Source organism: Centruroides vittatus, unplaced genomic scaffold (genome assembly GCF_030686945.1).
Source record: "Centruroides vittatus isolate TY-2023 unplaced genomic scaffold, ASM3068694v2 contig_18, whole genome shotgun sequence".
NCBI classification, from domain to species: Eukaryota; Metazoa; Arthropoda; class Arachnida; order Scorpiones; family Buthidae; genus Centruroides; species Centruroides vittatus.
In genome coordinates this window covers 5,862,109-5,879,869 of record NW_027121101.1, presented here as the reverse complement: position 1 = coordinate 5,879,869, position 17,761 = coordinate 5,862,109, and the positions used below count along the sequence as shown (strand labels likewise).

Genomic DNA, 17,761 nt, shown 5'->3' with positions numbered 1-17,761 from the left:
AAAGTGTCAATAGCCCATTTCATCTTAGATTTAATCAAGTTCTACATATCTATTTTTGACCTGATGCATTTGTATATAACAATGAAAATGCAATAAAATTATATTCTAAAAATAGTAATGTTGTCCATATTTATTTGTAAGTATAACTGCTAAATATTTAATTACAATATTATCTGAACAACAATCATGATTTTACTTTCAGTTCATTAGCTTTTAAATAACATTCAAACAATGTTATGTCATAAATTTACCTCAGATTTTTCCTTTGCCCTTTGTAAAATTCTTTCTTCAATTGTACCTTTACATACTAAACGATACACAGTAACTTGTTTTGTTTGACCTAGACGATGAGCTCTATCCATTGCCTGTTGATCAACAGTTGGATTCCAGTCAATATCATAGAAAATGACCTAAAAAATAAAATATAACATATATCAATATTGATTATTTATAATTTTTAAGCATTACTTTTCGTTGGTAATGTTATTTTTTAAATTAATTGATATTTTTCTTCTTTTATATATGAATTAACTTTGATTCTAAATATTATAAATTCTTTTTTTTATTTTAATTCATTAATCACAGCATGTCTCATTAATATGTAAGTTAAATTCCAGACCACTGCTGTAAGGTGAATACAGCCTTAAAGCTAAACACATTTTTTTCCCCCCACTTGCCAGTATATATAAAAGACAATATATATTTACACTATTATTATGTGTGCAATAACACTAGGTCTAAAACAATGATCCAAAAGTGATAATAATAAATCTGCAAAAACATCCTTGAGGGCAAGGCAAATGACAAAATTAATAAATGTGTTGAAAAATACTGTGTTAGCAAAATGCTGTAAAGCAAGTTCTTTAAAGTGAGGTATGCCTGGATTTGTTACATTACAAATTACATTTTAATTGATTTTACTAATTTGCTTTTATATTGTTATTTTTAAATCAAAATTTGTTCATAGTGATATAGCAAACTATATTTTCTCTTTTTCTAATAGTAAAAATCAAATAGAAAATAAAAAGTAATGCTTCTTAATTTTTATAATGAGGCATATAAACATATCAGGTTTCAATGAATTCTGTCAAATGTACTTCAGTTATTTTTTGAAAATAATTTTCAGACTTTCTTTTTAAACTATAACATAAGATTAAAAATATAAATGTAAATGAAACTACTTTTAAAAATGTATTTAATATTGAAATTATCAAAAATTTAAAAATCTGAGCATGTATTGATAATTATATTAATTATTAATAACCAAGTAGTAATAGTAATAGTAGTAATAATAAATCTGTATTATTATATATATCACAAACATATATATTCCGACATACCATCACAACATACAACATACACCAAAAAATTGGTTAATATTCAGAATTTGCCCAAAAGTGAAGCATCTGTGGGAAATGGATAAAATATTTACCACTCCTGTTCTTTTCTGTACAGGCATCATACCAATTACACAACAAAGTCTAGAAACATGCATTATGTAAATCATATTACAGAAAGCAGCTATACAAACACATTACATATACACTGGTAATTCTGAAATACAGATACATACATGAAAAACTGATAGACAAAATAAATTTTTTGTAGCTATGCCTTAACCTTGATTCAGCTTAGCATTACATTTCAACATCAAGTAGGATATAATCCACTAATAACAATAATAATAGGTCTCCAACAGGACAAACAGAGAACAAAGACTGACAAAAGAATCTAACAATTCAGTTTAACTGTATGCCATGCCTGAATAGAAAACATAACAGCTAAATTAATACGTAAATGTATATATAATTATTATACTCTGGACACAAAACCAGAATGATTTCAAAAGAAAAAACAAACAACATTAACAAAACATAAATAACACCACTCAAGATCTATCATAGGAAGAACAAGGTCTTGTCAACACAAGTCTCTACTAGAAATAAACAAACACAATATGAGAATTTTTTTCAAACAACAAAAAAACATCACAATTATAAAAATCAATAATGTTAGCAGCAAAATCAATACATTATTAAACTTTCATATTATTAAGCTACATATAGTGTAATGTATATATATGTTACAGTAAAAACCCGTTTTTACTGTAACATATATATATATATTCATAAAAATAAAAATAAACATTGTTATGATGATGTCATGGACCCAGAAGAAACTCCTTGATAGACATTCTTGCAGTTTCACTTACTGTATTTTTGCAGATTGTCTGGCATGTCAGTCTATCTGGGGAAGACCACAAAATCAAATATTCCTGTATGGTAAAAACAGGCATGTCGGTTTAAGTGAAGTTATACATCCCTCTCTAAAGGGTACATTTAAAAAAAACAAACAAGTTTTTATTTTGAAACTGTGAAACTGTCAGCATTACATCAAAAACTACAATTATATATTTAATTTCTTCATTCTGTCTTCTTTCTAACAACATAAAATACTGGTGGAATTCCAAAAGTGCTTTTTTTTTTAGGTATATTTTATCGTTATTTAATTCAAACACAAAAATAAACATATTAAATTTAAGAAACTCACTGTAAATTATCTCAACTTACACTCATCAGCATCCACTTTGTGTGAAATTTGAGAGAAAGGTGCTATTTTTTAGGTCAGGGTAGATGATCAGTGTAGCCTACACAGACTAACTACTACTAATGTCAATAAGTCATTAATTGTTTTATTAGCAAGGTTGCCGGCCCTAAGTTTTCGACTCTAAAATGTGAACCTCCAGCACTGCTATCTTGTAAGCGACATTCATGTTTCAGAGATGAAAACTTCTGCCGCAACCTTGCTAGTGTCTTGTAAATGAAAACTCTCTTCCTGATTTTAAGCCAGTCAAATTACAATGTTATTATTTTATTGTACTTGGAAGAATGTTTTCTTTAATGTTTAATTAACAACTAGTTTTGTTAGATCTGATTAATTTTATATTTTTTAGTGGCAGTTTAACCAGTATGCCAGTCATTCTGCAAAAATACAATAGGACTATATAGATAAGATTGTATCAAACTACTGATTAGCTGATACACATTCATTGCAAAATAATGTCACATACTAATAAAATTGCAAGAATGATAAGTATATACTGAAAAATTCACAAGACTTTTAGTGAATTTAATTTTAAGTGAACACCATATAGTACTGTACATTATAAACATCCATCCCAAACAACCAAACAGAAACAAATTAACTACACCAATACATAGGATTTGACTTAAGAATAAGTTTATTGAAATAAAAATATTGGATTCTGATGTAGATGTCTACTGTAGAAAAAGCTAGCAAGGGATCTTGCATCTTGCTTGATTTTCCTGACACTTGCAACAGGAGGAGACCATTAGAAAATCCAACAATTTTCAATATTACAATATAAATTTATTTAACAACAAAAACTTAAGAGGAGTAATTTTGTGTGAAATTTGAGAGAAAGGTGCTATTTTTTAGGTCTAATCATAAATAGAAATAGTATCAAAATATTGTATAAATTTGAAAATATTGTAACAAGACGTATCGCGGAACATTATTGTATCAAAAATTATGCAAATGTCATCAATCTGAATACCGGGTTATCTGTAGATGCATGCTGGGAAAATTTGATAGAATATAAATGTAACACTGTTGTAAAGGTGTAATATCCACTGAAGAGGCAAAGAAATTTGCGAAATGCATTTGGATATTTTGAATGATAACGCATGGATGGTGAATAATAAAGTAAGAAGTATTTATTAATTTCCACGGTGTCCATCTCAGTTCTTAGCTCTTTCGAAGTCGGATAGAAAAGAGTTAATTTTAGAAACTCGTTTATTTTTAAGAAATTTTACAATTTTTTAAAGATTATTGTTTTTTAAATATACAATTTCTCTATTTAAAAAATATTTAAGTTTAAAAAAACACTAAGAAACATGAGTACAATGTAAAAATTGTTTATGGCATTGTATATTATGAGACTATTAAAAAATAATTTTTGTTATTAATTATTATAAAATGGCAAAAGGCTTAATTTTGAAGGTAGAAACAAGTTTTTAAAATTAATATAAATATCAATAACATATAAAATATTCATTAAGTCATCAAAACTTAAGTATAAATGTCATATCAATTAACTAAATTATTAATACATATAATAGTATTACAGTGAAGTGCCAAAAGTCATGGGATAGCAATATGCAAAGATATAGATGGCAGTAGTATCGCGTACCAAACGTATAAATGGGCAGTGCATTGGCTGGGCTGTCATTTGTCTGCCAGTGATTCATGTGAACAGGTTTCTGACTCAAGTGTGGCTGCACAACAAAAATTAACAGACTTTGAATGTGGAATGATAGTTGGAGCTAGACGAATGGGACATTCCATTTCGGAAATCGTTAGGGAATTCAACATTCCAAGATCCACAGTGTCAAGAGTGTGCCGAGAATACCTAATTGCAGGCATAACCTCCCACCATGGACAACACAGTGGCCGACCGCCTGCACTAAATGACAGAGACTGGCAACTTGTGCGTAGAATTGTTAGTTTGAACAGACATGCAACACGCCGTGAAATAACTGCAGGAATCAATGTGGGACGTATGAGGGACGTGTCCATTAGGATAGGACAGCAAAATTTGGTATTAATGGTCTACGACAGCAGAAGACCGACTCAGGTGCCTTTACTAACAGCACAACATCGCATGCAGTGTCTCACCTGGGCTCATGACCATATCGGTTGGACCCTAGATGATTGGAAAACTGTGGCATGATCCAATGAGTTGCAATTTCAGTTGGTAAGATCTGATGGTAGGGTTCGAGTGTGGCAGACTCCATGAAGCCATGGACCGAAGTTGTCAACAAGGCACTGTGCAAGCTGGTGGTGACTCCATAATGGTGTGGGGTGTGTTTACATGGCATGGACTGGGTCCTCTGGTCCAACTGTACCGAACAATGACAGGAAATGGTTATGTTCAGCTACTTAGAGACCACGTGCAGCCATTCATGGACCTCGTGTACCCAAACAAGGATGGCATCTTTATGGATGACGATGCGCCATGTCATCGGGCCATAACTGTTCGCGAATGGTTTGAGGAACATTCTGAACAATTCCAGTGAATGATTTGGCCACCTAGATTGCCTGACACGAACCCCATCGAACATGCATGGGACATAATTGAGAGGCCCATTCGTGCACAAACTCCTGCACCGGCAACACCAGCCCAATTATGGATGGCTATAGAGGCAGCATGGCTCAATATTTCTCTAGGGGAGTTCCAATGACTTGTTGAGTCCATGCCACATCGAGTTGCTGCACTTTGCCAGGCAAAAGGAGGTCTGAGAAGATATTAGGCGGTATCCCATGAGTTTTGGTACTTCAGTGTAAGATAAACTTCACTTACTGTATCAGCAGCTGTTAAGTTGATTCCAAGACCACCTGCTCTTGTACTTAATAAGAACACAAATATATCCGATCTATATAAAATACAAAAATTTAATTCAATAAAAACTTTCAAAACACTGTAAAATTTAGTAAATGTTTTCTTACCTTGATTGAAAATCAGCTACCATATCTCTTCGATCAGCAATTTTTGAAGAACCATCTAACCTCATATAAGTATGTTTTCTATGCCACATGTACTCCTGAATAATAAATTTATTAATTTCAATCACCATAAAGATAACTTTGAATATGCAATTACTATATTTCAAAACTTTATGAATAGTTCATTATATGTAAGGGCTGAATTTGTATGCATATGCATGTTTTTTCCTCTTAAATGCCATGATGTTCAAACCTTGATATAAACATGATTTGGGTCCAAGTGGATCAAATTAAGGTTGTTCAATGAGGCATATTTTAAAAAACAAAATGTGTTTATGATTTTTACTGCATATTTTGCAAATTTGATCACTTTTAGAACTAAGTAAGTATTTTATAAACTTGCTTGCATAATTTCAAGTGCTACAGGAAATCCTCATTAGTTTGAAATTCAAGGGACAAAATAATCTTGACTTCAAATTATCCGAGGTTTACATATTTCCGTACAATATGCCAAATTCCATGTAACTGATGGAATTTATTAAGCAAACAGAATACACCTATGTATACAGAATGCTATTTTCATTAACTAACTCTTTTTGCACCATAAGCCAGCCTGACTGCCCCAACTTTAAATGGCTCTGGCCTGAATAATCCATATCAATCTCAATTGGTTTTAGTTTCCTTCAATGCTCCACCTTGTTTTCTAATAGTCCATCAACATTTTAATCATAAATATAAACCTTTCAACGTATATCAAATTCTGATCATCAAATACCCAATATGGAATGTCAATCATGCTTTAGAACTCCAATAGCAATTGTTTCTTTTCCTCATAAAAGATGTCAAAAACATATGGTATTGTTGATTGGATATCTTATTTTGATGTCAACCAACAAGTATTTACTATATTTGGTCAACTGCCAATAGATTATATCACTTGATATATTGTTTTATTGAAAAATATGGTTTTTTTTGCTTACCACACCAGTGAATACATGCTTATCATACCAGTGAATGAGATTAATTCACAAATTCTTTAATGATAATTAATACCTTAGTAATGAATTTTACAATAAAAATGGTTCTTTTAACACGTACAAAAGAAAGAACACTCAAAATGCATTTCGGACACAATAAATAGCCCCTCTTCAGTTAGTGTTCATACTTCAATATACATTATAAAGTTCATTACTAATGTGGAAACGCCGGGAGGTACTACTCCGTCTTACCTCCTTTTTTTCGGCGAACAGGTCGGCAAAATCCACCCCACTGTCAAGGATGGCTAAATTTTTGACATCCTGACTTGTCGGGATTGGGTAATTATTTGTCAGGTCGCATGGAGGAAGTGTGTGGGTTCGTCGATAAGGTTAAGGCGATATTCGAAATAACGGAACCACGATGAAAACAAATAACGATTTATTTAGACGAATAAACAACATACAGAAAATCTAACGCATCCAGTTCCTAACCACGGGAGAGAGAGTTTACAAATTTAGGGGTCATACCTCTTCTTAGGATATATCGGTGGTAATCGAAAGAGTAATTGTCTTGACTAGCAAGAGGATCGGTCGTTCTCCGGTCGTGGAGGTAAGCAGGAGGATTGGTCGTGGCAGCTCCTCCTCGGCGAGCTTCGGAGTCCTCGGGTTTCGGCCCTCGATTCCCGATTTGGATCCAGCGGAACATGCGTCTTCTTCGGACCTTCAGCCACCCCGTTATCAGCCTTTTCCCCCCTTATATACTACAGGTCACGTTATCTTCGATTACCAATTGCGATAGTGGGTGAATCGCTGATGATTCGATCTCCATGACTCAGTTTGGATCCGGAGAGAAAGGAAGTGCTTTTCGACAGCGAAAGGCTGCACATTGTTTGAATTTCGACCTTTTTTTTTCTATTTTCCATGAGGGGTTTGAACAAAAAAAATTTTAGGCCGGGTTAAACCCGGTCCTCACACTAAGGTGTTAATTATCATTAAAGAATTTGTGAATTAATCTCATTCACTGGTGTGGTAAGCCCATCTATATATGTGTCTATTTATTTAGACTAAGTGTTAAATAGTAATAAGAGCAAAAAGCAATATATTATTCCATTGAAAAATATGGATTTATTATTTAATTATATTGAAGAATGAGTAAGAAAAACAATATAAAACAAATGATAAATAGATAAACATGAAAGTGGATTGTGTGACCAATGCCATTTATACTTTTACATGGTGAGTATTATTAAATTCAAGATCAAAAACTTATTTTATTGTAAAATATTGAATTTCCTAACAATCACCATATAAAAAAATAAATGGTATTGGTCACTTGATCCATTTTCATGTTTATCTGTTTATCACTTGTTTTATATTGTTTTTCTTACTCATTGTTCAATATATATAAATAATAAATCCCTATTTTTCAATTAAACCAGTTTTTTTATCTCAAATTTTGTATCAGTCACAACATTATAATTTTTTTTTTTTTTATTGAAAGCAAGTCACATAGTCTCTTTTGCTGTTCTGTTATCTGTAAATGATCTGTTTATCTACACACTTCAATTCTAATAAAATGTTTAGAATTTTGTTAAAAGTTTATTTATATTCAACAAAAAAACTGTATCATACTGTCTTATAATACTCGTGTGTTCCTCCATATACATCCAGCTTCTGACCAGGCTGTAAGTGGAGGAACAAACAACAGTATTTTAAGTTTACAAAGAAAACATTCCGACAACACAAGAGAAGTGATATTTCATGTCATTAGTTCATATATTCTTTGTAAACAGCCTCAGAAATGTAAAAACAAAATGTCTTTTTTTCCACATAGAAGGATTTTAAAAAAAATAATGTCACATGTAAAATTTGACAAAAAATAATGTTTGTTTTTAAAATCAATTGAAAGTTTTTACATATTTTGAAAAGATTTAGAGAAAATATAAATATAAATGAGCAATTATTTGTTGTGACATTGTCACAATGCTGGGCTGCAATTTTTAATCATAAATTTATTTAATTTTAAAATATATGTTCTTCACCTCAAATTAATAATGTAGTTTCTTACCCATGTACATCATACTTTTCTTTTAACAACAGAGTTATGCTGGTCATCTATCTAACTGCTTTCAGGGGAAAGTTTTGAATTGAAATAATGTGACTTCCGGTTTGCATTGGAAGTTCATATACAGTTAACTGATGCCTTCTGCTTCTAAGGTTTCCATATCTGGTCTTGGATCACATCTATCTTAAGATTAAGGAAAGATGGACATAGACAGATGACAGTGGGAATTTATAGGTCTACAATTTTTTCAAATTGCAGCTCAACAAAACACAATTTGTTTAGGTTAGTGTATGGTGTAGTACCAATATGTGGATACTGCCTTGAGTGTCGAATGGGTTAATTAATAAATGCATTTACTCATTTCTCATTATTTGTACAGGGCTATAGGCAAAAATATACTACTTCTTTAAATCAGTTATGAAAGTATAGGATGGGAGCAACTAGGTTAATCCAGTCATCCTCAAACATTTTGTATACTGTACATAGAAATAACTTCAACAATGATTGATTATAAATTTAAAAAGTTATAAAATTTTATTTGTAACTGATTTGACTGCACACTTCCTAAATGAAACATTCTACTGTGTGTTTTGTGACATCATAATTTTTGAAATCCCTTATCATACATTGTCATATATTTATCCTAAAAAGTGTGATGTAATAGATGTCGACAAGATTTTCTTGCAGACAGAAGTATGTATGTATTTCATCCTATCAACTTTAATATATTTTACTGGCTTTTATAGAAATGTATAATGCATATTTCAGGCATTTTAAAGTGTATGTATTGTGATTTTAAATGCATATAAATTTGGCCCTTAATTATATATATTAGGTTGTCCCAGAAGTTCTCAGCCTAAACTTAAAGGAGTAATCCTAGGTTTGTAAAATTTTAGGACTAAACAATACATTTTTTCACATGCTTAGAGATCAATAGTCAGCTTCTTAGTTATGTTCATTAATTTCCCATAAACTTTAAAAAATGACTAGATGAGACAAGGAAAAAAGTGGAGAAGCAAGAACTCAAGAGCCATGACTAAATATCTGCATCAAAAAGGGTTGGAGAAAAGGAAATTTGTGAGGATATGATAACAACAATAGAGAAGAATGCTCCTCTTTACAGTACTGTATGAAAATGAGAAGTGAAATTCAAATATGAGAAAACAAGTGCTAAGATAAGCCTATGAGGCCTTTACTTAACTCTTTAAGCCATGAAAATTATTTCTATCTTATGTTTTTAGAGACTAAACTATTTCTATCCCTCAGGCTACAAAGGAAACTTGTATAGCAAAACCAGTCAAACAACTTTTTCATCAGCCGATTTTGTTTTGAACAGATAAGGCCTATTTCATGTTTAAAGAGTCAAGAAAGAATGGAAAATATTTATGAAATACTAATACAAGATAGACATTTAATCATCACATATACTGACAGTTATCTTGTGAAATATTCAACATATTAAAAACAACAGTTAATTGCATTCAGACAATATCTGGGAATAAGAAAGGTTACTGCACATTAAGTCCCAAAACTCCTGACTTCTGAGCAAAAACTGATAATGTAGGATATGTCGTGCAACACTCTTGCACTATATGAAATCAATCCAGAAGAATTTCAGAAATGATTTGTAACAGCAGATGAAACTTGAATCCACCACTTGAGAAGAGTCAAATCAGCAATCAGACAACAGAAGCATGCTCACGGGAAGTGAAATTTGGCTCACCTATGCCAAAGAAAGCAGAGACTGTTCTACTGGAAAGGCAATGGTAACATTTTCTGGGATATCAAAGCAATAGTGAAAATGAATTATTATTGAAAAGGGCTAAACTATCACTGAAGGATAATTTGCTAACCTTTATGACTTATAACATTATTCTGACAAAACAACACTATTGATCAAGAGTGTTGTTTTATCAGAATAATGCTCTAAGTCATATATCAACAAATAATCTTCACAAATGGGAATTTAAACTACTATAACACTGTCTATACTTATCTGATCTTGCCCCTTCAGACTATCTTCTAGATCAGGGGTGGCCAACTTTTGTGCACATAAGATCTACTTTTTATCGGAAAAATGTGTCGCGATCGACTTGTTGTCATAGGCATAGTCTAAGTGGAGAGGGAGAAGTGTGAAATACATACTATGTTTATACGCTGTTTCAGTACGAAGTGCACTCACTGCTTATGAGTCGAGTCATAACTGCATGCATACAGTTGCGTTAGGTTACAAATATAATACATTAAGTCAAGACATCGCTAGCGATCGACCAAAATTGGCTTGGCAATCGACCGGTCGATCGCGATCGACTTGTTGGCCACCCCTGTTTCTAGATGATAATCTGAAAAAACTTATCTAGTGTTAACTTTTTTGGAAAGACATTATTATTATTGGTAGACTATTTTGACAAATCATTTTATTTGAAAGGAATAAGGGCTTTGCATCACCACAGGAGAACATACATGGACCTCCAAATGAACATCATACTCTAACATTTTTCCAACATCATTTCTACGTAGTGAGGCTACAAATTTTTAAGACCACTCATATATGTGTACAAAAACAAACCTATAAACCAGCTGTTCCCAACCTTTTTTTTGACCAAGGACTACTTTGATTTCATTGTTGTTAGCAGGGACCACAAGGTTTAAGAAAAATAAACTGTGTCAATCTAAAAATAAACTTTAATCAAAATTTTTAACATAAGTAATCGTTAAACTCAAGAGTAACATGCTTTAACAGTACTATTATAATAGAAAACATAACATTTTTAGTAAAAATTAAATTCAGTTTGTATCAATGTGGGAATAATAATTTTAAATGAATAAAAGTTTTAAATCTTTCGTGGACCATATTTTAGCTCTTGCAGACCACTGGTTGGAAACCGCTGCTATAAACAATGGTCATTTTTTCCAGGAATGTTTCTTTTTGAATAACAATCATACTCCCAACAACAAGAGTTGTAAAAATGTCGGCATTTTAATCAATTAAGAATTTTTTAAAAACTCAACTGTCTTTCAAAACTTTGTTACATAAGAATTACCATATTATTTGGATATTACTTGGTTTTTCCCAGAATAATGTTCCCAGTTTAAAAGGAAAAAACTTTTTTAGTTTGCTTGTTTGATGGAATAAGACAACACACACAAGGCTATCTGCCAAGAGGAGGTGTCTCTCAGGAGGACTTTCTATAGGAAACTGACCCTTATTTAAATGTTATACATATGGATTGAACGATGGAAAACTCTATACAACTAACTTGTTTATCAGGCACAAACCCAGGACCAACTAACTGATGGGTCATTTTTCATTTCACACATTTTGAAAAATAAGTATTTCAGATAATTTTATATTAAATTGTAAAAAATTAAATAATATATAAATATAAATTTTATAACAATACCTCTAGCAAATCAATCATTCTTGTCATTTGAGAATAAATTAACACTCTATGTCCTTCCAATTTTAATTTTTTCAACAATTTATCTAGAACTTGCAATTTTCCAGAATCTGTTACAAGTAACTCTTTATCTGTGAAAAAAATTTACTTAATATTAATAAGGAATTTGTTTAAAAAATTATTAATATAATCTAAATTCTGATTTAGGTTTATTTTTTAAAACACTTACATGGAATAACAATATGTGACCACCCAGAATTTGGTCGATAATCTATTATTCCATTACATGAAGCAGATTTAAACCAATGCTTTTTATATTTAAAATGTAATGGTGTGGCACCTGGATAACCATATAAGAGTAACCCATACAAGTCTAAATCTCCAAAAAAGTATTGCTGAACTTGCCATCGAACAGCATTGATATCATTACAGTACCAAATCCAGGGTAGCACTTGTACCTAAAAAATTAACAAATTTGTTTTTTATTACTTTGTTTATTCTATTTATAAAATTTACTAATAATATATAAATTTATACCTTTGGACAAATATCAGTTAAAAATGAAGGCAGAGAAATCGGTTGGAAACTGATAAGTTTAGATGGTCTTTTAACATGAGGAAACGTTGGGACGGTTGTATTCGTATGAGGAGGACTCTGAAGTTTCTGTAGAAAAATGTTTTATCACTTAGAAATTATTTTTTGTTTATTTTTATCTTTTGTTTTTTAATTATTATTCTTTCTTATTTAGTTTATATACCACAATTATTGTTTTTGAAGTTGTGTAAAGAATGGCATTGCAATTTTATTAATAAATTATATCTACTTAGTTAAAAATCAAACTCAGATTGTTTAAAAAAATATTTCCAATGTTAAAAATACAAAATCATATACTTACAACCTAAACTTGTAAGTAATAATTGTGTTGTAGTTTAAAAGTTCAAAACAAATTAAATTATTCTATTAAATGTGTCTATGAAAAAGTTAAAGAATTACTTTCGGTATTGTAGGCACAGATGAACTATTTAAAGTAGTTGACATGATGTGAGACTTATTGATTAATTTTTGATGCCTCATTTCTCGATGCTGTGGTGTTTCTGGCATGCAATGAAGAATATAAGAATTTATGGTATAAACAGAAGTACAATATTCAGTAAACACAAATAATTTTAAGGCACTGTTTTCAAGTCTAGAGCAGATTGAGAACTGCAATGGTGTTAGTAGTAATCCATAATGATCCATTTTACTGTAAATAAAAATAAAAATATAATTATGATAATTAAATTCTTAAAAATTTTAATAATAATATAATCACTTCTCATAATCCAAACATCTCTTAATTTTTGGGAAAAGTTTAAAACAGCAAGAAATAAAAAAACTCTTCTTGTTGCTACATTTATTTTTAATTTGGCATACTCTATGATTAGAAATCAAGTTCTTATTCATCATTTCTAATTATGAGGACATGAAGGAATCGTCAACAATACAAATTGCTAATCTATTGGCCAAGCAGGAAGCTTCTTACCACACTACTCCCAGCTCTTAGTATTTTTTTCTACTACTTTTTCTAGAACTGTCAAAGATTGGGCTATTTTCAGTCAAAGTAGTAAAGGCAACTCTTGGTCTAACACAGAGTAAGGCATTTTTGCCTAGCTTGCTCTTACTCTTAACTATGAAATTTCTAGATTTTGGAAAAAATCTGTTTACTTCTTGGTTGATATTGCGATCAGTTTTGCAAACATTTGTACATTCTTCACCAGCCTTTTGCCACTTCTATAGATCTACTGAGGAAACTCCTCTGCATTTCATTTATATGAGATGCAGAGGAGACTTTGGCGCAGAGTTGAATTCAATAACGAGACCATTTAAATCAAACGAAACAAAATTTAATAAGGACAAAATAAAATAAACCTGCAGATATACAAGGATATTCTAAATCCCTATCTATTCGCGTGAGAGAGAGAAAGAGTTTACAACTTAGATGTACTACCTAGATTGAAGGTCCCAATGTCAATCTTCTCACTGAACAAGGGCGGCGATGTTCTTGAACGAGGCTTGAGGAGGATGATGTGAGTAAAGAGAATTAGATGCTTGCTTCTCAGCACAAAAACCTGCTGTCAATTATGGTAATGTCGGGTTTCTATGGACCGCCTCGAATAGCGAGAAATTGTCTCTTTTATCGTCAGTTTTGACCAATAAAATTTATGGATTTATGTCCACTGACGGGGTGTACGGGGAAGATTAGATACTCAGATGTTTGTTAAGATAGGAGATAAACTCTTGTGAAGGGAAGTTGTTCCCCTTTTTTTAACAGAACAGTGTTACTTGTGTCAAAAGTGTGTGTACTCCTCTGCATCTCATTTATATGGGATGCAGAGGAGTACACACACAGACATCTTTGCTTAGAGTAGACTTGTTCATCTGGGTTTCTTTTTGAACCCAGTGATGTCGCCCAGAACTCCTCGATATCCACAATCTTTTTTAAAAGAAAAAGAGTTCTGAAGTAATTTCTCATGGAGTGAACAATGAATCTTTTAGGTTAAATTGCTTTTGGCTTAGCTCCTCACATGTACTGTACAATCTAAAATCTACACAGATAATATGTACAGGTTTGAAGTGTGAATAAAATCACTTAGTAGAAACTAGCTGAAAAATACAAGCTACATTTCCTGATTGTAAGTGTATAATTTAAAAAACCTCAATGTCAGAAAAATAAAACTTACAAGCTGTGCTAACAAACAACAACTCTTATAATCAAGAATATTCATAACAGTAAGATAGATATTAATACAAATTCTTGAAAATTATGTGATAGTATAGTATTTGCTAAATATACATATTTAAATACTAAAATCAAAAATCATTGGTAAATACAATAATTGCAAATTCTAATTGACCTTGATGTTAGAGATAGTATTTTCAGAATTTTTCACGACAGTATCAAGATACTTTATTTACTCAAGAAAACTTACATTCAAGTAAAAAAAACAAAAGGAATAGTGAGTTAAATATGTGTAAAACAGTTTAAAAATTTTTAAATTTATATATTATACAACTAAAATCTTATATAAATGTATAAAAAAATTTTTGCCTGTAAATATAAATGCACACAATGGTTTATTTCAAGATTAACTTCTCATTAAAAGACTTTTTTCTTCACATGAAAAATAATAATGTATCTAGTGTTTTGCATATCTTTATTTTAATTTCATATACAAGTATCAAATTGATATTTCAAATAAAGTTATTTGCTTTAAATATTAAAATTAAAAAATAAAATAAAATATAGTTTCTAAAAAAAAATTAATAGAGTTACCTATATACCAAGTGGCTAAAAAATACTTGCATAAATACCTCTAAATTTGATTATTTAGACATCAAGGCTCTATACATATACAAACATTTCAAAGCCTAATGATTATACTGAAGCCGAACAATTACCAGATTAAATCAGGCTACGTTACTGCTATTAATAATTAAATACCAAGTAATTTGGCATTACAGGTAGATGTTAGGTGCCATCTCTTACTAAATTTAATAATTATAATTAAATTAATATTTACAGTAAGACCCCGCTTAACACTGCCTTGATATAACGCAATCTGCTTGAAGCCTAAAAAAAAAAAAAAAAAAAAAAAGCTCAGAATTTACCCTGATTCAAATTATTGCAGCATTTCATTGATTCGTATATAATACAATTATTCCTGAACACGAACCAATTAGCAAAAGGTAGCAATTCATTGTAGTGCCACACTTCCCTTAAATCTATGTTTGTTTTGTGCAATTTTGGAAAAAAAAATATCATCATGGATGCCATAGTCAATATCGACTTTGCTTGGCAAGAATTAACTGGTAACTGCACAAATAAAGTGTGGAAGAAGTTATGGCTGAAGGTATCCAAGAATTCTAAATGAGAAGAGCCTATCGCTGTATCATTAGGTTGACCAAATTGTCAACCTAATCAATACAGAAGGAATGGGAGATGTAGATGAGCAGGACATTGAGGAGTTACTGCAGGTTTCTGATGAGAGTCTTACCAATGACAATCTTCAAGAACTGGCAGAACAAGGAATTCAAGTAGAACTGGAAAATAGAGATTTTGAAAACAAAGAACCCAAAAGTGACAAATGAAACTATACAACTTTATTGCAAAAAAACAAGAATTTCATAAAAGTCAGGACCTTCATCACAAAAAATGAACTTTACATTTCTGTGTGCATATGTCTGTATGTTATTTAACATATATTATTATGCAAATTAATATAAAAATAACTTAAAATTAAAGTAAAATTTGTTTATTTTTGGTCATGTGTTCCCCTATCCCTATTGACTTTATGTTAAAATGACTTTGTTTAACACTGTTTCGTTTAGCACTTTGTCATCTAGGAACGCATCCTCCGCATTAAGTGGGATCTTACTGTATTTTAATAATTATAATTATAAAATTCTAATGATATCTAGTTGTAAAGAAACAGTTCATTTTTTTTCTAACTTATATATTTATTAATTGTCATCATTTTTCCAAATTTAGAAAAAGTGACAATAATTAAGTCTTAGTCATTAAGATATAAAATTACTATATTCTGAAAAAGCAAGATATCAATCTCAATTAATTTTTTTTATTAAATTAAATATTTTTATATTTTAATAAGAAAACTTACCAGGAGGATAAATGATTTTCATTCCATATTTCCTTATAAAAAATCCTAAATGCAGTTTTCCAAAATAAATATAAAGATAACCATCTGGAAGGAAAAAAATAATGAAAATTACAAATAAAATCTTAAGTGAATTAGTTAAAATCTCATAAATTCTATTTCAGATTGAAACATTTTATTAACTAAATATAATCCATATAAATGAATTTAAAACTATTAAAATCTATATCTTTAAGCATAAAGAAAAACGTATAATTAAAAAAAATTACCTTGGAAGCAGACCTTTTAATGCTATATTGGATAATTCTGAAGGTGAAATGTTTATGAATCTTATGAATGAAAAACAACAATCTTTATGATGAATGATATCTGAAACAATTTTTAAAATAAAATATATTTAATTCTGCTGTTGCTACATTGTATAATCAGCATACACATTACAATTATATACAATTCAATAATGATAAGAAACTCACTAGATGAATCAGGAGGAAACAATGAATGATGTATATATTTTGGGTGAAATATATTCCATGTGTACATTAACAATTTTTTCTTGCTTGCATCATTCAAAGTCAAAAAGCCTTTAAAAAAAAATAAATAAATGTTCAACAATTAAAATAACCTAAAGAGTAAGATAAATCTATATATTTTAAGATATGATTTCTATTTAAAAACACACATCAAATTTGAGTTATTCTGAATCAGTTAATATGTATATTTTGCAAACTTTGAAATAAAAAATAGGATTCTATTAAAATAAATTTCAATTAAATTAGCTAATTTTTCAAGAAACTTGATAATTTAAAGTTTAAATTCTTACCTTCTCTAAATAATAACTGAGGCATAATATAAGGAACCATTTTCATAAAAAAAGAAGATTTGGCTTCTCTTCTTTCAAACAGATCAGGATGATTACATACCTAAAATAAAAAATAAGTAGGACTAATCCTTTATAAAATGTAATTTTGTTTTACATCAGGAAAATTATGAACATTACAATAAAAAGAAAATATTCTCCTTATTGTATGATTATTAGTTTCACTTAGTAAAAAGCAATAAATTAAATATATGTGCATTTTTATTATAGCCACTAAAAACTATTTTTTAGTTTCATTTTATCACGTTTCCTACGTT

At 30.3% G+C, this 17,761-nt stretch overlaps 1 protein-coding gene across 1 annotated transcript in view; it reads right to left on the bottom strand.

Annotated features, from left to right (window-relative positions):
• The window catches only part of Ino80 (chromatin-remodeling ATPase INO80), a 116,205-nt gene that overhangs the window by 8,532 nt on the left and 89,912 nt on the right, over positions 1 to 17,761 (bottom strand). The window contains exons 22-32 of the mRNA XM_067263841.1: positions 17,448 to 17,547; positions 17,101 to 17,208; positions 16,894 to 16,993; positions 16,628 to 16,711; positions 12,963 to 13,212; positions 12,507 to 12,632; positions 12,199 to 12,427; positions 11,973 to 12,100; positions 5,530 to 5,624; positions 5,384 to 5,456; positions 252 to 410 (exon numbers count right to left, since the gene is read on the bottom strand). Of these exons, the coding sequence (XP_067119942.1) occupies positions 252 to 410; positions 5,384 to 5,456; positions 5,530 to 5,624; positions 11,973 to 12,100; positions 12,199 to 12,427; positions 12,507 to 12,632; positions 12,963 to 13,212; positions 16,628 to 16,711; positions 16,894 to 16,993; positions 17,101 to 17,208; positions 17,448 to 17,547 (1,452 nt within the window). The remainder of the gene's footprint in view (positions 1 to 251; positions 411 to 5,383; positions 5,457 to 5,529; positions 5,625 to 11,972; positions 12,101 to 12,198; positions 12,428 to 12,506; positions 12,633 to 12,962; positions 13,213 to 16,627; positions 16,712 to 16,893; positions 16,994 to 17,100; positions 17,209 to 17,447; positions 17,548 to 17,761) is intronic.